This window comes from Microcebus murinus, chromosome 1 (genome assembly GCF_040939455.1).
Source record: "Microcebus murinus isolate Inina chromosome 1, M.murinus_Inina_mat1.0, whole genome shotgun sequence".
Taxonomy (NCBI): domain Eukaryota; kingdom Metazoa; phylum Chordata; class Mammalia; order Primates; family Cheirogaleidae; genus Microcebus; species Microcebus murinus.
The window spans coordinates 3133261-3155916 of NC_134104.1; the positions used below are offsets into that span (position 1 = coordinate 3133261).

Genomic DNA, 22656 nt, shown 5'->3' on the forward strand with positions numbered 1-22656 from the left:
ACTCAATCTCCCCACATCATGCCAAAACTGAGCGCCTCACTGTCCTCCCGCTGACGCGCCAGAATGAGGGCGTGTGCCATCTCCTGCACGCGTGCCCGTGCCTGGCACTGTGCTTGGCACTGTGATCACGCTGCCTCCTCACAGCACAAAGGATCACACCGGGCACGGAGCAGGAACTGCAGGTGAGGAGACAGTGGCCCAGACCCGCACCATGCTGGCCTGGGACCCCCTCTCTGCAGTGGCAGGGCGAGGGTTAAGCTAGGCCAGCCAGTGACACCTGAGCTGTCCACACGCCCACTGTGGAACTTGCATTTATGCAGCCTGTATGCATCCTACTTTAGCAAAAGGATTCGGGGCAGCTGTGGAGTGAGGTACAGCAAAGGTTACTAGTTGTTATGAAGAACATGATTTTAAAAATAACGTCTCATTTAAAACCAGCAACATCCACAGCCAACCCGCAGCTACCTCCCCAGGGTGCTGGTGCCCGGGCCTGGGCTCTACCGCTCGGCCCCGGCTGAGACGGCTCCAGGGGCGGCCTCTGCAGACCCAGTTTCTTCTGGGCATGGAAGGTGGTTTCTGTTCTGAAGCAGAAGTTCGCAGCCCTTTCATTTCTGTGATGTTATTTTAATGTTTATACTTCTAGCATCTCCCCCCGTCCCGAGGCCCTGCCTTTCTTGCCGGTCTCACCTGTGAGCAGAGCCACGTGTGGCTGTCGGTGCCCTCGGGCACGGGCCTGGCAGCACAAGGGCCTGGACAGCCCAGTGCAGCCCACACAGCAGGGCCTGTCCCCCACCTGCTCTGGCTCTTGGCCCTGCCTTTGTCACCCTCTGTGGCTCACCCTGTCAGAGAATGCTGCTTTTCCACGTCCTGTGCTTAGCTCTTCAGAATCACTGCCCAGGGAGACCGTGGATTTAATACAAGAGAAATCCAAAGCAGCAAGAAATCTCAGTATCGCACACCCCGCCCCCTACCCATTGCATGCCTGTCCACGCAGGGGCAGGGCCAGCTGCCCACCGGGGACCAGCAAGCCAAATGCCTGGGTCCTACTGCTTCTCTCCCTGCAGCTGCTTATATTTTTCCCTTACATGCCCGGGGCAATCAGACCACAGTTTGTGTGACCAAAGCACTTCAGAGGGAAAAGAAAATTGAGCTGGGAAACTAAGGCCACAGAAGAGGACCCAGTGGCGGGGCCTCTCGGAGCTCACACTCAAAGCCTTCAGGAGGGGGGAGGGGAGCATGTGCACCAGGGAGGCACGGGGCTCCCCAGCCTCTGACACATGGGGTGCAGGCCCAGTGCAGCCAGATTGTCTGTTTTTCAAGTGAAGGCAGGAAGCCTTACTTCAGAAATTCTATGCACCTTCTGAATTTCTAAATGGAGAAAACTAATTTAAAAAACATTTAAGCACAGTATGAGGCAAACAAAACATCACTGCTGCCATATTCAGTCCCAATGGTTTGAGCTATGTATTTCTAATCCACGGAGTTTGTAATCATAGATTTCTTTTTCTAAGTTTGATCATCAACGGAACAGACTTCTCGCAGCCAGCACCAGTAGCTCTTTCTGACACTCTCTGAAGGCGCCGTTACTTACTGGGATTTTCAAGGCGCCTGTGAAGCTGATGGCCGCCGTGCCGCCTCCACTGTCGCCCCGGACGATGACGACGTGGTTGGGATGGATGGAGCCCTTCCCGTCCGACAGCAGCAAGCACTGCATCTCTGGGTCCTGGAGATGGACCCATGAAAAGAAGACAGATCAGTGTCACCAGCGGGCCACCCGGCTGAAGTGAGGCCAGGATTCCTGAAACTAAGTCGCTGGACGATTCCGTTTTCCACTAGCATCTTGGGGACACCTTGGATAAACCCTCACCACAGTCACTGCTTTATAATCACTAGCATTCGCGCGTTTTTGTGAAATACCATTAACACACAAAATCCTCTGATCCAGAAATTCTAGGAATCTATTTTTGAAAAATGAAAAAACACAATAAAATGGATGTTACATCACTATTGAGAAAAATCGGAAAATTAAAATACATCCATATAAATGACATACTGCAGTTGGAAAAAAAGTTTGAAATATTTTAGTGACATAGAAATCCTTATGACACATTAAATATTAATAATACATAATTCAAAATTGTATGTCCATTATAATGTCAAAGAATGTTTACATACCTACCTATATAAGTGGGTAACTATAGGAGCTGTTTCTACAGACAAGCTAATATCTAAACTGACAGTGGTTACAACTGAGTGGTGGAATTATGTGTAATTTTTATGTAAATGCCAATAAGAAATTCTTCACAAGATCCTATATCTTTTAGGAGTTCACAATGGATACACATTATAGGAAATAACACCATTATTTTAAATTCACCAAACCAATTCCAATGTTTGTGAATTCTGATAGACTGGACATTTCTAAGGACAAAGTTTGCATTCATTAAAGCAAAGAAAGTAACTCCTCAAGTCAGGGTGGGGTTTTGAGTCAGAGCAGTGTTCTTTCTGAATGAACTACAAAGCTCAAGGACTTAAAGACAAATGCCTCTATGTATTTCAGACTTTCCAGAAACCCAAAAAGGTTTTACTGTGTTTATCTCACCATAACCTATATATGTTGGATTCAAAATGCAGTTAAATTTTTAAAAAAGAAAATGAAAATGGCAATGCATTCCACATCCCTTCCTCCTGATATTTAGAATTCTCCTACAGTGGAAACAGAAATCTCAAAGACCAGGTGGTGAGTGCCGTCCCATCTGGGCACCAGGCACCCAGCGCGTGACCCCGGGGCAGCCCAGGACCTGTGTCCCCGCGAAGCCCGGCTTCCTGACCAGGACCTAGGCATCAAGAGCTCATCTCTGATGAACACCTCCACATTTAACCATATGTTCTGATGTTTCGGCACGAAGAGGACAAAACTCTAGTGTAAAAGCTTGATATCTTCCCAGTGACAATTCCATGAAGGCATATGACAACAAAGAACCATGATTTGAGTTTGGGAATAAACTATTCTCTCATGCATTATGCTAGCTGTCCAGTTTAGGAGACCAAATAGGTAATTCTCAACCATGGCTAAACAGTGGAGTCTCCTGGGGGACTTGGAGAAGCCCTGATGTCCCGGCTGTCCCCAGCCCAACTACAGCAGCCTCAGGGAGCAGCCCCAGGGCCGTCCCATGTGCACCAAGCGGAGAGCTGCAGGACTCATAGACGACCAAGCTCGAAGTAGGCCAAGCAGGGGATGAAGGGGGGCCAGTGGGGAGGACAAATAAAGTGAAAAGAGCCTGCTCAGCCAGGACAGGAGCATCGTGACCCAGACAACAATGACCACAGGCCGACCACAGGCCAACCACGGAAAACCTACCTGGCCACAGGTAAGCCCAGGTGCCCTGGGTGTACTCATGGCCCTTCCTGGATTTATAAAGTGCTCCAGGGACCTGCCTGCTAGGCTGGTTCAAAGCCACAGACCCAGAACCTCTGCTCCTGAGCTAAGCAGTAAGAAGCCGCCTAGACAGGCAAGGCTGTTTTTCTGGAGCATGGGCCCTGTGCTCACAGCTACCAAATCCCAGTAGTTTGCTCCTAAAGGTGATGGGAAAGAAAGTGTGAGGTCGTGGCTGGTTTTCCAAAATAAACACGGGGGCACGTTTGTCTCCCCTCAACAGCAAACAGGGAACCTCTGGCGGGCGAAGACACCAGGCGACCTGCAGCCCTGAAGCCCACACAGGATCCGTGGAGCCTCCGTGGGGGCGGGGCTTCTGCAGCCAGCGCTCTCCACCCTGCGGCTTACACCTTCAAAGAGCAGAAGGGCTCCGGCCACTAATGCGCGCACACAAGCAAACAGCAAAAAGCAAACACACTGAAGCACGCGGGCCGTGTGTGCCATGACTGCTCTGATCTGGACGTGCTAAGCCCGCCCCGCTGCCCCTGCTGTCTGCAGCTGCACTGCGGGAAAAGCCGTCCCAGAGGAGATGGGGGACTCCCACTTGGCATGCAGCGAGCCAGCTGGACAGCCGGCGGCATCAGAGCGCCCAGGCAGTGCTCGGTGTTTGGTGGCCCACCAGGGGCTGGGCCTCAGCCCATCAGGGGATCCTCAGAGAAGCTGAGGAGGGCAAGTACGACCATCTCAAGAAACCATCTAAAAATCCCACGAGGGCTTGAGGAGGGTTCGCTATATGGCCATGTGCTCCCAGAACCTCTTTCTCCTTTTCGGATTTGCTCCCTCCTTCCCTTTCTTTACACATTTCTTCACTAAGGGGTTCAGAATCATGCCTAGCAAGAGAGACTTTATCGGGCCTGTCTGAAGAGTGGGAGAGGCTGGGGGAGGGGCAACACCCCACTCTGAGCCCAGTGCCTCTGAGCTGGGTCACTCCAGGAAAGGGACAGCCAGAGTGTCCGGCCAAATTCGTGGGACACTTGCCTGCTGACCCTGACCCAAGAGCAAGGGCCAGCGGCAGGGGCCTGCTAAAAGCAGATCCAGGGGGCAAGGTAGCACCTGCCTCGTCCTGGTCATCTGAAATGAGACCCAGAGGGCCTCCAAGTATGCACCTGGCTCTTTGGCGGCACGTGAGTGACAAGCTTTTGTTCATGGAAGGGACAGAAGAGGAAAGAGGGAGCTATACTTAGAAACCAGGCCTGCTTTTCTGGGTCAGTAACCACAGCAGGACAAAGGGCCTGTGGTCTTGACTCAGAGGAAAAGGTACGCTTTCAATATCGTCAGAGAGGAGTCACAGCCGTGTGGGCATTGAGTTAGACATGTTTCTTTTTAACGAAACTCAGAAGTGAGTCCAGATTTTAAAGCATTTTGGTTGGATCAGTCACTGCCTACATTCTCCCCAACATCCAAGGACCCAGATGCATGAGACATCATTTTTCCCTCTTCTAATACTTCAACCACCACAAATAAATTTCCCTAGGCAATAAAGAAAAAAGTTAGAAGCACATTTAGTACATTTATCCTTTCAGCTATTTGATTTAAAAGAGAAAAGAAAATAGCTTATCATTTCAATGATTAAAACCAAATCTAAAATGTCCCTCGTGGCTTAGTGTAGTTGGCTAAGCAGAAGTAACGTGAGGCGCTTCTAGAAGTATCCTGAACAGGAAGAGTGGGCGGCGATGCTGGGCCTGCAGGCGGCCTCCCCACCACCGCAGATGGCAAGGCATCTCTGCGCCTTGACTTCCTCGTCTGCCGAACAGAGGAGGGGGGGAAGGTGACTCTATGCTCTCTGCTGCTCCCTCACCTGTTCTTGGTCTACGATGTCAATGCTGTGGGCACCTCCCACCTCCGCCCGGCACCTGTGCTCTTCCCTCCCCTCCTGCACAGCTCAGCCCCGACGTCACCTGCTGGGGGAGCCTGGGCAGAGGCCACGCTGGGAACAGCGCCTGCTCACCCTGCCTTCCTGGCACGTGGTGCCACGCGACATCATCTCTGCTCGTTGTCTGCACCTGCTGCCCGACCCCCACCAGCCTGGAACGGTGCTCGGGACACTGACAAGTGCAGATAGTTGTTACGTGAATGAATCACTTTCAAATGTGATTACAAAACATAAAGTCAGTCATCTTGCCATGCAAAGAAAGTCAATAAGGGCAAACTCAAAATTTTCTGAAGAAATGCAATGAGACTCTAGATATCTGTGACACATGTCACCAAGGCAGAGGGACAGACGGCCGACGTGGCCTGAAGGCCTTTTCCTGCCGCTCTGACATGCTAGGAGGTGGAAGTCACTCGAAACTTACCAGAGGCCTGTTCTTTTCGCTGTTTAATATTTGCTTCTGGAGTCTGAATCTGTTCGTGCCATTCTCATAGCCTTTGGAATGCTGGGAGAAAAAAATGTAATTAGAGCAATTACTGAATCAACAACCAGAAATTAAACCTAACTTTACTACAGCAAGGATACTATCTCCACAAAAAAAGCTACCAAGAGAAAATAACACAAATGATTTACATAAAACAGTGGGCCGATCAGGTTCATCTCAGGGCCCCAGACTCTCAGATAACAGAATGTGAATATAAAACATTTTCTTGGAGGAATAGCCAAGACCAAGGTATAACGAAAGTAAAAATGCTGATTGAGGTAACTTAACTTTCCTTAATGGCCTTGAAACTTTTTAATGGTTTTGAAATGAAAAGGCATTTAAAAGTAAAACAGACCGAGGCTTTCCTTTAGCCAGCGACGACACAGGCCTTCCTAAGTCAGCCCACGGATGCGGAGGGAAGGACACACCATGGAAGGCAGTTCACCGCTAGGGGCAGGGAGCGAGAAACGGTGACACCGCTGCCTCCAAAACTCAGAGAGTCATTTCAAAAATTACCTCCCGTTTCCAAGTGGAAAGAGGAAGAAATGAAGGCAGTTTATTGGGCGCTAAATAAAGGTACCGTTTCCTGGTCACTATTCCTAAAAGTCTCGATGCTGAAAGCCCTTTGAAGATAATTAACAGTGTCAAAAATGATTCTTGAAATTCTGTAACAGTAAGATTTTCATTGTTCTTTGTTTATGAAATACGAACTTCCTTTGAAATAAAGATTCTATACTCAGGAAGATGTTATTTATTCACACTGGTCTAAATCATAACAAAACAATCTTCGGAGAGGCCCAGGTAGTGAGCTCTCTGGCTCCCTCTGTCGACAGCCCCGGGCAGTGCCCAGGACCGGGTTCAGTGCAGGCCCAGAGGGCCCGCCCCTGGGCTCACAGGTCAGCGGGAGACGCCGCAGACAGGTAAAGGGGACTTGATGCTGAATGCAGTGGGAGCCGCTGGATGACCTTACGGTTAAGCAAGGCCGTGCTCGCTCTGACTGCTGTTTCAAGAAAGTCTTTGTGAGTGACGTGTGAAGAAGGGACGTCAGCGGTGCAGAGCGGCTGCCCCAGGAGGCTGATGAGCAGCGGCTCGCAGGAGAGAGGGAGGTGGAGTCTGGGACCATGGAGGGGGAGGTGAGAGGGTCTCCCTTCCACAGCCCCAGCCCAAACCCAGAGCAGAACAGAGGGAACCTGGAGAAGGACGGGGTGTGGGAATGAGGGACGGGGGAGCTGGGTGACCCGTGGGCCTGGCTGTCCGTGGGGTGACAACAGCTCCTTGTCTAAAATGGGGATGCCAGGGGATCACGGGTTTAGGGGTGAAATCAAAAGTCTCCTCTGGTCATGTTAAATTTGAGGACAGCCAGGCGTGTCCCGGGGAGGTCAAGGGGCGGAGGGTCTGTGACCTTGGAGATGGGGGAGACCACGCCTACGGGAGTGCGGGAGCCCTGGCCTGGGAGCCAGCAAGGGGAAGAGAGGCTGCAGAGCGGCCGGGGGTGCCCCGACGCTGGGGTCTGGCAGAGAGTGACCAGGGGTGCCCCCACGCTGGGATCTGGCAGAGAGTGACCAGGGGTGCCCCCACGCTGGGGTCTGGCAGAGAGTGACCAGGGGTGCCCCCACGCTGGGTCTGGCAGAGAGTGACCAGGGGTACCCCCACGCTGGGGTCTGGCAGAGAGTGACCAGGGGTGCCCCCACACTGGGGTCTGGCAGAGAGTGATCAGGGGTGCCCCCACGCTGGGGTCTGGCAGAGAGTGACCAGGGGTGCCCCCACACTGGGGTCTGGCAGAGAGTGATCAGGGATGCCCCCACGCTGGGTCTGGCAGAGAGTGACCAGGGGTGCCCCCACGCTGGGGTCTGGCAGAGAGTGGTGGGGGTGCCCCCATGCTGGGGTCTGGCAGAGAGTGACCAGGGGTGCCCTGACGCTGGGGTCTGGCAGAGAGTGACCAGGGGTGCCCCCACGCTGGGGTCTGGCAGAGAGCGGCAGGGGTGCCCCCACGCTGGGGTCTGGCAGAGAGCAGCTGGGGGCGCCCCCATGCTGGGTCTGGCAGAGAGCGGCGGGGGTGCCCCTACACTGGGTCTGGCAGAGAGCGGCGGGGGTGCCCCCACGCTGGGTCTGGCAGAGAGCGGCGGGGGTGCCCCCACACTGGGTCTGGCAGAGAGCAGCTGGGGGCGCCCCCATGCTGGGTCTGGCAGAGAGCGGCGGGGGTGCCCCCACACTGGGTCTGGCAGAGAGCGGCGGGTGCCCCCACACTGGGCTCTGGCAGAGAGCGGCGGGGGTGCCCCCACACTGGGTCTGGCAGAGAGCAGCTGGGGGCGCCCCCATGCTGGGTCTGGCAGAGAGCGGCGGGGGTGCCCCCACACTGGGTCTGGCAGAGAGCGGCGGGTGCCCCCACACTGGGGTCTGGCAGAGAGCGGCGGGTGCCCCCACGGTGGGTCTGGCAGAGAGCGGCGGGGGTGCCCCCACACTGGGTCTGGCAGAGAGCGGCGGGGGTGCCCCCACTCTGGGTCTGGCAGAGAGCGGCGGGGGTGCCCCCACACTGGGTCTGGCAGAGAGCGGCGGGGGTGCCCCTACACTGGGTCTGGCAGAGAGCGGCGGGGGTGCCCCCACTCTGGGTCTGGCAGAGAGCGGCGGGGGTGCCCCCACGCTGGGGTCTGGCAGAGAGCGGCGGGGGTGCCCCCACTCTGGGTCTGGCAGAGAGCGGCGGGGGTGTCCCCACGCTGGGGTCTGGCAGAGAGCGGCGGGGGTGCCCCCACTCTGGGTCTGGCAGAGAGTGGCGGGGGTGTCCCCATGCTGGGTCTGGCAGAGAGCGGCGGGGGTGCCCCACGCTGGGTCTGGCAGAGAGCGGCGGGGGTGCCCCCACTCTGGGTCTGGCAGAGAGTGGCGGGGGTGTCCCCACGCTGGGTCTGGCAGAGAGCGGCGGGGGTGCCCCACGCTGGGTCTGGCAGAGAGCGGCGGGGGTGCCCCACGCTGGGCCGGGCAGAGGAGAAGGCGCCAGCGAGCCCCCTGCGCAGGCGTGGCCGGCGTGTTGCCCAAGGAGAGGACTGCACAGAGCGGGAGGAAACCACCCTGTCGGTGCAGGTGGCAGGTTGAGTGGCATGAGGCAGGGGAGCTGCCCACAGCATGTGCACGTGAAACTGCTGGGCACCTGGACAGGCTGTTTCAGTGGGATGGAGAGGCCTGTGGAGAGGAGGGGCCGCCTGGGGCGGGTGTGAGGGCCAGAGAGGCTTTCTTCCAAGATGGTGGTGAATGCTATATGTGCACCAGAGTGGTATTGGAGGGGAGAAGGGCAGGGGTGACGCAGGAGCCTGGGCCACAGGCCACTGGAGGGGAGGGCACTGGTGCCAAGTGGAGGGCTGGCCTTGTGGGGAGGTGGCAGGGCAAGCGCTCTGCCATGGGGCTACGCTGTGGGCAGTCCCGACCTCAGGGCCTTCCCCGGCTGGGCGTGAGCAGAGGGAGGAGGGAGGGAACAGCGCGCTGGGTGGACGGCAGCTGCTCACCCACACCTTTCTCTCCAGCCACGCTGGGACCCCCGGGGAAAGCCAGAGCTCCTCACTTGGCCAGGCCCAGCCTCTGGTCACCCTGGGCCCGAAGTCCTCCACCTGGATGGTTGTCGAACCTCATCTCGGTTTTTGTTGATAAGGTTATCAACCCTTTCCGGGAATGGCCAGTATTTGGAGGGTCGGACACTTGTCCACACTTTCTTTGATTCCCACCGACACTGCACAGACAAAGCCAGGCTAGAGGAGCGCCCGGCACGGCTCCCGGGAGACGGCAACACAGGGAGGGCAGGTCCTTACCGTGGACAGCGTGGAGGAGCACCTGACGTCCTTGGGATCTGAAAGAGGAAATGGGAGTCGGATGCCGAACTCGGTCACCAACGCGAGGAAGGAAACCCACGGCAACGCGACGCCAAGCCAGCCCAGAGATCTTAGGCACGGCTCGAGGTGGTGACGCCGTGCTCTATTCGGGACTCAGGTTCAGTGAATAGCTTTTAGCTGCTCTTACAACAAAAACGAGAAACAAAAGGGAAACTCTGTGAGTTGGTGGCTGCATTAACTTGTTCACTTTAGTCGTAGCTTTTCACTCCCCGTCCCACAACACCCTGTTGCACACCTTAAATAGACACAACATTTATTTTTAAGAGAAACAAGTTACCGTCTTACACTTTTGCTAAATTGGCACACATTTATGAAAAAAGCCGTCACCACAGCAAACCAGATAGGGGTGAGGGCACCACTGGGCCAGCCCATCACCCCCCACGGAAGCAGGAGGACACGGCAGGTCACCACCAGCACGTGCCAAAGACCATGAAAGGAACCCCGCTGTGATACGGAAACCGCTTCCACAGCGTGGCCAACAAACTCAGGCAGCGCACGGGCACGCCGTGCTGACAGGCCACTCTGCACACGCTTAAAGCACAGAAGGAAACACAAAAACAGGACAGGCACATCAGAGTAGTGAGGTTAGAGTAACACCGTAATGAGTTATTTAATGTTATGGAATTCACTGGAAATGAAAATTAGTGGAGACAAAACATCTACCCTGATACAGAACAAAAAGTCTTTTGTAAATGTGAAAAAGGGAGGAAATGCGGGAAGAACAAGACAGATCTAGGCTCTACCTTGTTACTTCAAAATGCAGCCAGCAACCTGAGACTGCACGAGGGACCCTGCGGGTCTGCGAGAACCAGCCCTGCCGCTTCCCTGGACTCCAGAAGGCTGTGTTTAAACGCCTCTGCTCCCGTCCTTCCGCCCACCCGAAGTCCTGGGCTTTTCAAGGCTTTTGATAAAATCGTTTACCACCTTGAAACACAGACTCCCCGCTGGGCACAGCCCAAGGGCCAAGGTCACTCACCAGGGACGCGGGGTCGGTGTGCTGGGCAGTCTCCACGGTCCACCTGTGGGGTCCAGGCACCACTGTAAAGTGACGCCAGCCAGCTCACCTAGTCTTCCCCAGTGAGGTCACTCACCCAGCCTGTGACGCCCCCCAGGGGTAAGCCAGGGGTCCCCACTGCTGTGAGGTGTGGCTAGTCCCACTATATGGCTCTTCCTAAGCTCTTGCCTTGCAGGGCACAAGCACGCATGTCCCCCGGCTGGGACACGCCTGAGAACAGCTTCACAGAACACACCCAGAGAGACTGAGACAGCAGGGGTGGGTGTCTCGGAGGGCACCTGTCTTTGGGGCTCTCCCTGGGCTGGAGAAAGGAGTGAAGGAGCAGGAGAGCCCACCTTTTCTGGCCACAAGAACAGGGCACCTGTGTCCTTAGAGCCCAATCAGGGCCAGTGACTAGGGACAAGGAGGGAGCAGAAACAAACTTCGGCACACCCGACACTTCTCCCTGCCTGCAGAGAGCTGTTCTTGCACGCGGCACTGCTCATCACTGCTGACAGCTCTTTCGACACTCAGACACAGTCGACCTCCCAGCCACAGGGGCAAGATACCATGCTACTTCCCTGGGCAGGAGGCTCTAGTGGGCTTATTCTGTCCTGCACAGCCCTCTGCAGTTCAGCATGCCCTCTGGCCAGAGCCGACCCGGGCATGGGGGACATCTGGATCATCGTGCCTGCCCCAGACCATTGACAAGAGCCCAGCTTGGGTGAGGCAGAACAGGGGTCCGGAGCCTGCAGACCGAGCTCCCTGCCCGTGCAGACAAGCAGAGACACTGGGGCGCTGGACAGCTGGGCCTAGCACGAGGGGAGGCTCCTCCAGGGGGACTGGCTGGACAGGCTGCTCAAAAGGGAAGTCCCAGAGGCAAAACACACAGGAGAGAATAGCTAGGGGTCCCTATAAAAACCAGGAACGTGGGTGGAGATGCCCTTCAGGCCCACAGCCCTAGAGACAGAGGATGCATGGGTGTCCCTGAAGGTTCTGGGCTCCCTGGCCATGGGGCGGATCTGAGTAGTGGGGGCCAGGGCCTCCTTGCCGAGGGGTGGGAGCCGACAGTGGGAATTGGTGGCTTTCAGAAGCCAAACACCAGAGTGACAGGGAGGCCACAGGCCTGGCCAACCTCCTCTGGGCCGCTGGGGGCCTCCCCAGTGCCCAGGAGTCCTAGGCAGGAAAGAGAGGGACCTGGGACATGGGCACGTTCACGTCATCTCCCACGGGTGCTTGGGTGTGTAGAGAAGGAGGGGGAGTGGAGGACGAGAGTGTCTGGACTGGGCTGAGACGTGGCCTGGTGGGCTGTGGCTGGGGACAGGTGCTCTCTGAGACTGGCTACTCACCCATTGTAGGACAGAATGACAGCTACTGAGAAGACACCAGTGGGCAGTGAGTGTTTCCCAAACTGAATAGTGTTCAGATGCTTTTGAAAGAAGAGAGTTCCTACAGTCCCCAAGATAGTCTTTCAAGCCCCAGGGCTCCAGGGACGCAGACTTGAGAAACAATGACTTAAGAAACTAAACTCCCATTGTGGAAAAATATGTTTCAAATGAGATTATCTCTGCAAGAGAAGATACCATTTATCATTAACAAATTTTGTTTTTTAATTGTATAAACTAAAAAAAATGTTAATTGACCCCACAAGCCCCATCCTAAGGACCCAAGGTGTCCGGGGCCGAAGTCCATGAGAACTTGAGTGGGGGAGCCAGTACCTGCCACTTCCCAACCAGCGTCTGACCTCGGGCAGGTCGCCCGGCCCCGTCCACAGGACCAGCGCTTCGCCTCGGAGAGCCGTGTGGCCAGGCTGGGCACAGCACCTGGCACTCCACGGGGGTGCTGACATTCACTGCCCAGCCACCCCACAGACTCCCAACTGCGAGGGGGAGGCAGCAGTGCACAGGCAGGTGCTGCCGCTCCTTCAGACAGCCCGAGAGACGTCTCCAGTCCCCGCAGGCACAGAGCAACTGCAGGTTCCAATACAAGCCGTGGACTCGGCCTCCGGAGCATGGCCAGCGCCTGGTGGGAGGACACGACGGGGGCTCCTGTGGGACATGCCAGCTGGACGGCAGCACCAGGCCCTGGGACAGCCTCAGGGAAGCTCGGGGAGAGAGCAGGAGCGGCCAGAGTTTCACGACAAGGACGGCCAGGCTCCGTGGCAGGTGAGAGAGCATCCGCCCACGTGAGTGAGCCAGGACGGGAGAACTGGGGACCCTGTCCCTCGAAGCATGAAGAAGGCAGAGGGAGGGCAGGTGTGGGGTGGGGACGAAAGGAAGAGAGGGGAGAGGAAATCTGTGGCAGTACCGTGAGGAACAGGAGTAATCTTAAACATACTTATTGGCAATAATACATATAAGAAAAGCTGCCAGGACTGGAGGAAGGCGGCGAGGAGAGGGGTGGGGAGGGCAACACTGAGGCTCTGGTTCCAAAGCACCGGCCCCTGCAACGCAGCCCCTTCCCCGTTCAGAGCTGGGGGAAACGCACTGAGCAAGCAGGAGGCCGGAAGCTCTGAAGGCACCATCTGACCCTGGGTCAGTTCTGGTGACACGTCCAGAAGAGTCTTCCAGGCCTGGTGGCCCCAGGAAGCTGAGACTGAAGCTGAGACTGCATTCCTGTCCCCAAGCGGACCAGGAGGAGGGACACAGGGCCCCGAGGCCACAGCAGCAGGTGGCCCTGGGGCAGGAGGGAGGCCCAGGAGCGCCCGTCCGGGCAGACCTCTCAGCGTGACCCACGCCGCATCCCCTCAGCAGCACTAGGGCGGCTGGGGGAGGGAGGCTCTGACTTTGCCCAGAAGACCAGAGCTGCGTTGTTCTCGGAAACCCCGCGCCGAGTGGGACAACGGCCTTCCTGGGTGACTGAGCTGACGATCCCACCCGCCAGCAGGCGCCTTGTCCCACACGCTCCGCCCTCCACCGCATTTCCTCTTTGCCCCAGAGCCAAGCCCTTTACCAGGTGAGGAAGGGAACCAAAGTCCCCCGTGGACTCTGGCCTCAGGCAGGACGCACCCAGGGGCCCCTGGGCACCAGGAAGAGGAAGCACATTGTTCTGCAGGTGACAGGTGGCAGGAGTGGCCTCTCCCTGAACGCCAGTGACATGCGCCAGTTGGAGCTGAAAGCCAGCGTGGCACGCTGGCAAGGGAGCCCCTGCCGGTGACAACGCCCTTGCGCAGGGCACCATGAGACGCTGCCGGGCGGGAACCGCCCCTGTGGACGCGGTGAGAGGGAGCTGAGCAGCCCGGGCCCTCCCTCTGCTCCCAGCAGCGGGTGTGCTGAGCAGTCCTCACCTGAATGCTTATTTCCACTGTGCCGGCACAGAGGACGGGCCTGAGGGCCTCAAACCTCACAGCTTGGCTAGATGCAGTTATTTTAAAAATTAAAAGATTAGCTTAAGCAAGAAGAGAAAAGTGAGAAACTAAATAGAACACACATTCACTTTTCAGTTCTGAACGCAAAGCCGAATATAACTGCTGTCCAAGTGGACGGAGGGCTGACGCTGGAGCTCTCCTCCCCGAGGTCAGCAGTGGGGCGTTACCTGGCCCCACGTGATTTCACGATTCTCCCGGAACACCACTATCAGAACAGCTCGTGGGATCAGAGCCCCAGACAGAACGGCTGGGCAGTGCCAGCGTCTCTGCCGTTCATGCGACTGTTAGTAATACTTTCAAAATCAGGGCCTCGCACCGCAACTTTAAAAATTAATTTCTAATTCAATTAAATCAAAGGTTTGGTATTGAATCTGAAATGAAACAAGGAATGTGATTTTCTGGTAGACACGCTTTACCTAAGATATTAATCACGTCTTCAGTCATGCCCTGGCTTTATGACACTGTCTGAGGTGTATCTTAACAGAAAGCAAATAAGCCGGCAGGTACGTTTCAGACGGGGGAGCAGGGGTAGCCCCGGCTGGGCCCGCACCCTGGGTGGGAGGAAGCTGCGAGACTCCCACACACCAACGCCTGACGCCCTGGGCAAGGGTGGGGGTAGGACAATGGGAAAGACACTGGTCTTTCGGGAATTTAGACACTGGTCACTTCAGAATCTGGAAACAGCAGAAAGTCCAGTGAGACACGGAGAGAGCCGGCCTGGCCACCTGCACAAGTCTGGCCACCTCACACAAACGAGGAAGAGGAAGAGCAGCCCGTGCACACGCGGTACCACGCGGTGGCCCACTCCCGCCCCCAAGCCAAGGCGCCCACGGCTTCTCGCGCCGGGTGGTCTCCGAGGCCTCACGTACTTACGTTCAATGAGGAAGAGAAAGCACACGATCCCCATGGCCGCCACGATGGCCCCGGGCACGACGAAGGACAGGCCCCAGCAGGTGGACACCCAGTAGCCAGCAATCAGCGAGCCCAAGATGTTGCCCACAGAGGTGTGGGAGTTCCAGACGCCCATGATCAGACCTCGCCTGCAACGCAACAAACACAGCACGGTGGCGCCCAGAAGCCTGGGTGGCTCGGTGCGCGCAGCAGAGCCACGGCGTCCCAGGGTCAGCATCGAAGTCCGCAAGGGAGCTCGCAGACAGACACTGCTTCCGCAAGACGAGGCCCGGCCACAGGAGAGCCACAGGTATTTCTATTTTGCCTCAGGCTGTATAATCACACATTCCTTTCCTCAGAGCTTAATTATCTTATACTTAAAAAGAGGAAAAGGGCCCCGACGCACACGGGGCCCAGCACCTAAGACAGAGGCCCCACGGCACGCCTCCAGTCTCGGCTTCCCGTCCGTTTGCCGTCTTCCGCCGCGACGCGAGCTCTGGCCAGGCTGAGCTGCATTTTTACACAGCCATCTGCAGGTGAGTCGGGGCTGCGCTCCCATCACCAGAGCTGGTCCCAGCTCTGCTCCCTCGGTCAGGACTTCTCAGACTTCCATGTTAAAATGCAGCTTCTGCTTCAAAAGTCCTGGGCAAGGCCTGCACTCCACATTCTTACAGGCTCCCGGGGCCAGGGCAGACAGAGCAGCTGTCGGGGATACAGCTGAGGGGCACAGACCAACCCTGCCCACCACACAGAGGGCTGGGCTCGGGCGTCCGAATTTCAGAACTCCAAGCCCTGCAAGTTTCAATCATCTTAAAGAGACTAGTTAAAGAGTTTTTGCTGCAATGAGTCTAAAGAAGAACTAAAAGTAAAGTGGTCTCGTTTTCAGCAGAATCTTTTAGAAAACAAATGCTACTGGAACGGGGCTCCTTTCTCTCACCTTCCTTTTCCGAACCAGTTGCCGAGGCAGGTGACGACACTGGGCCAGCCCGTGGTCTGCACCAGCCCGTTGATGACCTGCGGGAGAGGCCGGAAAACGAGCTCAGCGCGAGCGGAAAACGCGCCCCAGAGACGCGTCTCCGGGAGGCTCCGGAGCTGGTCCCTGCGCTCAGGCTCGGGGCAGAGCTGGGACTCTCTCAAAAAGGAGCACAGCGCTGTGTTCCGTGAGCCTCGACAGCCAAAGACTGGTTTTAAATTGTACAGTTATGTGAAACTTAAACTATACGTGTATATTTTTAACCATATATACAAAAGGAATGCATGCCTAGAATGGAAATTTTAAAGCAGAGAAGAACAAGAAAAGAAAGCCCAGCCGAGACGCCCACTAGGAGACAACGCCCAGCCGCAGCCGGGAGCCAGGCCTCCCCATCTCTGCCGAACCTCACAACGTGATGGAGAGAAAGTCTTTCTCCCTTTTATAGAACTGTTTATAGAATTGTACTGTAACTAGGGCCTGTAGACTGCATGTTTTCGCTCACGACGTTGTGAAGAAGGCACTGTCCTTAACCCTTCTCTGAAACAAACACAGTCTTGACTCAGCGCCCGAGGAAAGTATCCTGGGCTTTCCAAGAACACCTCGCGTTTCAGGAAAGGGCTCAGGGAATGCACTGGTGGGTGGGTTTGCTTTGGTGTCTTGGGAACTGGGGGCAACTCTGCGAGACTACAGGAGGCAAGGGCCAGCCTAGTGCGAGTGACAGCCTAGCCAAGCTAAGCCGGGCCTCTAGCGATGACCGGGCTGCTGGTCTGCCTGGCTCTGCCTCTGGGCCGAGCAGGCCTGGCTTTCACCCCGGGAGCTTGCTGGGAGTCCAGAAAATTGTTTCTTCCTTCCTTCTCATTTTCTATATTACTATACAAGCACGAATCACTTTTATAATCAAAACAGCCAACCTTTCTCAAGTGTTATGGCAAAATCTTAAAGAGCAAAATTGCATACAATATGCTTTGGTGATTTTGTAACTCCCTCTCCCACCTAGGGCTATCTGGGGAGCCTCAGAAGCATCACACAACCAGAGCTGAGCATCATTACTTCCGGTCATTTTCCACTGCTGGTCAACATTTACCCACAATAAACAGGAAGGGCTCAAGACAAGCGATTCTTGAAGGGCTGGGCCCAGCGCGAAGAGCAAAGCCAGTAGGGCTGTCCCCGGCCTTCCCACCTTCTGGCACCTTCAACGACCCTCCCTCCACACTGACTGCCTCCTGCCCCGCTCTGCTGCCAGTGCCTGCAAAGGCAGCCATTCCTTGCACCCTTGCATACCACTATCTGCAGGTACCCCAGTCCCCCCACATTTTTCTCTGTCCTGATGCTCTGTGACCCGGCCAGCTGCATGGTTTCTCTGTAGGCTTAAACCCAAGCTGTTCGCGAACATTTCCAGGCACTGATAAAGGTGTTTAGGTTGTTGTTCAGAACACTGAAGGAGCCCTGGCTCTGAACCAAATTCCTTAAACCCACCAACTCCAGGCTCGGAACGGTGGCTCACACCTGTAATCCCAGCACTCTGGGAGGCCGAGGCGGGCGGATTGCTCAAGGTCAGGAGTTCAAAACCAGCCTGAGCAAGAGCGAGACCCCATCTCTACCATAAATAGAAAAAAATTAATTGGCCAACTAATACATATAGAAAAAATTAGCCAGGCATGGTGGCGCATGCCTGTAGTCCCAGCTACTTGGGAGGCTGAGGCAGGAGGATTGCTTGAGCCCAGGAGTTTGAGGTTGCTGTGAGCTAGGTTGACGCCACGGCACTCACTCTAGCCTGGGCAACAAAGCGAGACTCTGTCTCAAAAAACAAACAAACAAAAAAAACGACCCACCAACTCCATACCCACCCCTCAGTGCACACAGACCCAGGTAGAATATTCCTTGTCTTGCTGTCTGTTGAGAAAACACACGTAGCTCCCTCTGCACCTGAGTTCTCCTAATAAAGGCTCCTGGCACCTAGTACCTCTTTCTTTGGAATCCAAACCAGCCATTCCTGGGACACTTTGAGGCACTCCCTGTCGGGAACTCCTTGGCCACAGCTTTTGGGGCAACTCCAGCTGGGAGTTCAGCTGGACAACAACTTCCAGCTCCTGAGTGGTCAAATCTGTTTCGGGACAGAATGTCCCAAACTTATCCACGGTAAGTCAGAATGAGAGCTTGGAGCTTCGGCCCCCGCCTGGGGACTGATGAACAGGATTCTTCAGGAGGCAACTCCTGAAACTAAGACATCCTCCTGGCAGATGGAATTTTGGAGCAGAACAAAAAGGAAGGACCCTGTATGTCAGCTGCCCCTGACCTCGGACAGGACACAGTCTTGACCCTTCCCCTCACCTAATCCTAGGCACCTACCCACTCACCACGGAAGCCTACAAATGTGGGCCGTAGACCCAGCCCTCACCTGAGTTACCACGTAGAATCCCAAACTGTGGATGTCATAGAAATACCCCAGCCCAAACAGGGCGGTGAAGGCGCCGCTGGCCAGCATCCCGAAGCTCAGGTAATACCTAATCGGCAGGCGCTCCCCTATGATCCCGCTGCGGGTGGAGAAAAGGAAAGACAAACATGAGAAAACAAACACACCCAGAATGTAAACAACCGGCTGGCTGTTTCTTTCCGGATGTTTCCACGCTGTTCTCTGAACTCTGAGACCTCTAAGGCATAGTTTCCAGGAAGATTCAATGCAGCTATTTCCCTATAGAGCGTTGACTCACGAGAAACCAGCAGCTGGTAACATCTTACAAGACTTTTATTTCTACACCAGCTAGAGCTGTATTAAAAAAAAAAAAAAAAAAAAAAAAAAAAAAAAAAGACTTTTATTTCTAGTCAAAGTCGCTAACTTAAATAATAAAATTCAAACACTAGGACTTATCAAAGAAAACAAGAACTTGTCCTGCTAGTTAATCCTGCTTTTATTTAACCAATATCCAGTAAATGTATAGAGTATTTTTAAATTTCAACTGTCAAACTACAGGCAGATGTCATGGAAAGGGATCACGTATAACCTTGGGCAAGTCGCTGGCCCCGCGAGCTGTGACTAAGTCATCGTGTTAAAGCGCCCACTGGACGGGCTCAGCGGGAAATGACATCCAGCCGCTCCCCCAGCGACCACTCCTGCCGCAAGCACTTTCACCGTTTTAAAGACAGAAGCTTTGAAGCAGATGTTTGGTATGTTAGAAACAATAAAAGAAAAAAAAAATAAAAAAAATAAAGACAGAAGCTTTGCTTTAAGGCAAGGCCTGAAACACTGGGGCAGGATCACTCCGCTCCTTTTGGACAGCAGTGTGATTCAGTGAAGAGCTAACCTCCTGAGCCTTACCTACTAGAGCCGTTTGGGGCTCGGCTCTGGGGGCGTGCGCTCTCTCCAGACTGGTTAGTCACCGCGAGAGGGGTCGTTACAAAGTCGCCCCTGCGTTGTGTGTCTTCCGCGTGAGCCCGAGCACCCTTCTCCCACGCAGTCCCACCACGGATGCCTCAACCACGTCACGATGCGGCATCAGGCCCCTGCCAGATGCAGCCGCCTGATCTTGATCTTGAGCTACATGAACCGTTTTTCTTTATACATTACCCAATCTTGGGTTTTCCATTCTAGTAACAGAAAGCAGACTAAGATAGTTCTATAATGCCTTTTTCAAAAAACCTGGACTGACATGATACCAGTTTTTAATGGACCAGCCTCATGTCCCATCACCCAGGTCAGTCTAAGCGTGGGATCAAGAACGGGCTGGGTGTGAACCATGTGCCGGGCACTGCTCTGAGCTTCTATGTGCATCGACTCGCTTAATCCTCACCACAATCCTGCGACGTAAGAACTACGATCTCCCCCATTTTGGAAATGGGACCAAAGAGGTATAGTGACTTTCCCAAGGCCACCCCCCAGCAGGTGGTAGGTCAGGGACCGTGTCTGGAGTTCATGCCCCCACCTGCCACGCAGTGCTCCTTCTGCTGCACGCAGAGCTCTGCGTGGGGCCCGGGTGGGCATCTAGGTGGGGACGTCCAGCACGTACTGGTTCAGCCGTCCTGACCGCTGTTGGAGTTCGTTATTGGGACGTGTAAACAGATGGTGGCTACGGCAACTGCAGGAGAGGGTGGGCTCTGAGCACCACATACAGCCTCTCTTCCCCTGCTCCTAAATGACCACATCCCAGGACCCCAGGGCCAGGGGCGCTGAGGGCAGCCTGTGTCCAGTGAGCAGAATGGCCGGGATGCCTAAATCCTCTGCGTCCACATCCCGCTAGGTGCACACAGCTCGGCGGCGTGCCCATTACACGTCAACACTAAGGACAGAGCCGAGGGAAGCACCCCACGCGCAGGGCCGTGTCTCACGCACGCCTGTGTACATGGCATGCCCTCGGTCCTTTCTGCACTGAGTGGACTTGGTACCCAGGAAGACCTGGACCTCGAGCAGACCTACCTCAGGTACATCCCGATGGCGTACGCACACAGGAAGGAGTAGTCCAGGGCCCCCAGCAACTGCTGATAGTTGTCCTTATCTACGTGGAGTGGAAAATCAACAGGAAAAGTTCAGTAAAGACACCGGGTCTCTAACTTTGCGTATCCTCAGAAAGTGGAAAGAGAGGGCTGTGAGCATAGAAAATACGGAAGCACATCCTCTGGTCAGCTTCTTGCAGAAGAGAACAAAGCCACCATATTTTCAAATCATCGCTAAATACTCACATCGTTCCCATTGCTCACAGTGGGCAGGCACTTGATTTATTCCATTTGTTTTCCGTGCGACACTGGCCTTTCTTCAGCACGAGTGCCTATCCCACCCACATTTATGCTCTGCAGGTCCTAACTTCCACGTCTGGCACACAAAACGTGAATGACCGTCCCCAGATTTACCCGCTAGTAGACCCCTGTTTCGGGAGCTCTGCACATGGGCCCTGGAGACGGCATGATCCCTGCCTGACAGCACACGGCTGTCACGGAAATCCAGTTATATCCGAGAACAGCATAACTGCTGCTAAAGGTAGCAAGGCCAGAAGCACCCGGAAAGGACAGCTTGGACGAGCACAGATGGCCTGATGACCAACTCACCGAACGGCGCCCAGCCGCAGTCCGTCTTGTTGTCCAGGAGCTGGTGTGGGGTGACATACCCAGCTTTGCTGCTCTGGCTGCTGAATCTGACTTCAGCCTCATCCCACGCAGCGCAGTACTTGTGGAGCTCACCCTGGGACGCGCAGGGGACAGAAGCAAGGAGAGGAGGTGCCCTCAGTGAGGCTCGGTGGGGGGTTGGGAGGCTGGGGGCGTGCGAGGGCAGCCGCCTTCCTCTCCCAGCCCGCCAGGGCCCCTGCGCTGGAGGAGGGCGATGCAGACGAGGGCAGCATGTGCGCCTGCTGGTGAGGTGATGTTTCCACGGACTCTCCGGCAGCCCCATTCCCGGGCGCACGCACAGCTAACGTGAACGTTCAGGTGGCCATCAAGAGACAAAGGTTGGGAGCTGTCATGCTTGTCCACAGGGAAGGATGGGCACACCTTCCTAGGTGCACACTGTTGCACGGTGCACGATAATGAAAAAGAGCAAGTCAATGCTCCACCCAACCTTGGGGAGGAATCTCACAAACATAATGTTAACCAAAGAAGCCAGACACAGAGGGGTCCAGGGTGCACGATTCCATTTACAAGAAGTTCAAGAACAGGCCAACACATGCCTGTGAAGGGGGCAGGGATCTTAGTTACCTACGGGGGTAACCACAGGGCACAAAGCACCTTCGGGAGCTGGAAAGTGCCCGTGCCTTAACCTAGACGATGGTGCACGTACAGATCTGCCACGCGAGACACGATTTGTGTGCTTTACTAAGTGCAAATTATGCCTCAACTTAAAAACAGTACCTGGGGCAGGAGACCACCAGCCCGCCAAGGTCACAGAGCCAGCTAGTGGGGCCGGGTCGGAGGAGTTCATCTGAGAGGTGTGGAAGGAAAAGCCCAGGGCCGGGAGCTGGAGGGCTGACTGGCTGTGTGAGCATGTTACTCACGGTCCCTGCCTCAGTGTCCCTCCCTGCTCACTTGCAGAACCATCACTGGGACCCAGGATGCTGAATGCCAGGCTTTTCCTGCAGTGCTTGGGACAGGGCAACCCTCGAGAAATGGGGCCTCTTTCATAAAGGCTTCGTGCCACACAGATGAGCTGGCCATCAGGTGTGAGCAGGGCGCACAGCAGGGGTGCTCGTGGTCAGGAGTGTCCTTCAGGGGACCACGGGATCAGAGGGCATCCTTAGTGGTTTGGAATCTGGGAGAGGCCAGGGGCCTGGACAGCCATGCAGAAAGCTGGCTCCAGGGTCAGGGCACCGCTCAGTGGTCAAGGAGCCAGCCCAGTCACCAGGAGGACAATGGTCATAAGTCCTGTCCCTTCTTCAAGAGGGAGTGGCCAAGAGGCTGGCCACCTCCAGAAGGCTGTCCTTGCTCGGGCCCTGGTCAGCCTGGGCTGGACACCCTGGTTTACAGCGGCTGCACTTGGGCACATGTCACTGAGTCCTGATATGGTACACAGGACACAGCTGCTCTGCGGTCATGTGGCTTTGTCATCATCACTGGCTGTTCTGCTATAATTAAACACTGCCCTAAAAACCAGCCAAGGGCTCTGCCAAGTCATTATCTGCCCAGCAGTTCTCCGCAGAGCTTGCCCTCCCCAGAGGCACCAGCACGGGCCTCTCGGCAGCTTAGGAAGGTAGTGCTGTCACATGCTCCCTGCCTCTCAGAGCCCGGCTGCTGCTGCCTGTGTCCAAGTGCCCACCCGCGGAGACCATGTGATGGGGGAGGCCCGGGC

General features: G+C 55.5%; 1 protein-coding gene across 7 annotated transcripts in view; it reads right to left on the reverse strand.

The window, feature by feature from the left end:
* The window catches only part of SLC37A1 (solute carrier family 37 member 1), a 74774-nt gene that overhangs the window by 18291 nt on the left and 33827 nt on the right, over window positions 1-22656 (reverse strand). For all 7 annotated transcript variants that reach the window (XM_012779133.3, XM_012779135.3, XM_012779132.3 and 4 more), the window contains 8 exons: window positions 20928-21060; window positions 20302-20380; window positions 18289-18424; window positions 15855-15931; window positions 14900-15066; window positions 9585-9622; window positions 5731-5811; window positions 1592-1723 (listed from right to left, as the gene is read on the reverse strand). In XM_012779133.3, coding sequence (XP_012634587.1) covers window positions 1592-1723; window positions 5731-5811; window positions 9585-9622; window positions 14900-15066; window positions 15855-15931; window positions 18289-18424; window positions 20302-20380; window positions 20928-21060 — 843 coding nt within the window. The remainder of the gene's footprint in view (window positions 1-1591; window positions 1724-5730; window positions 5812-9584; window positions 9623-14899; window positions 15067-15854; window positions 15932-18288; window positions 18425-20301; window positions 20381-20927; window positions 21061-22656) is intronic.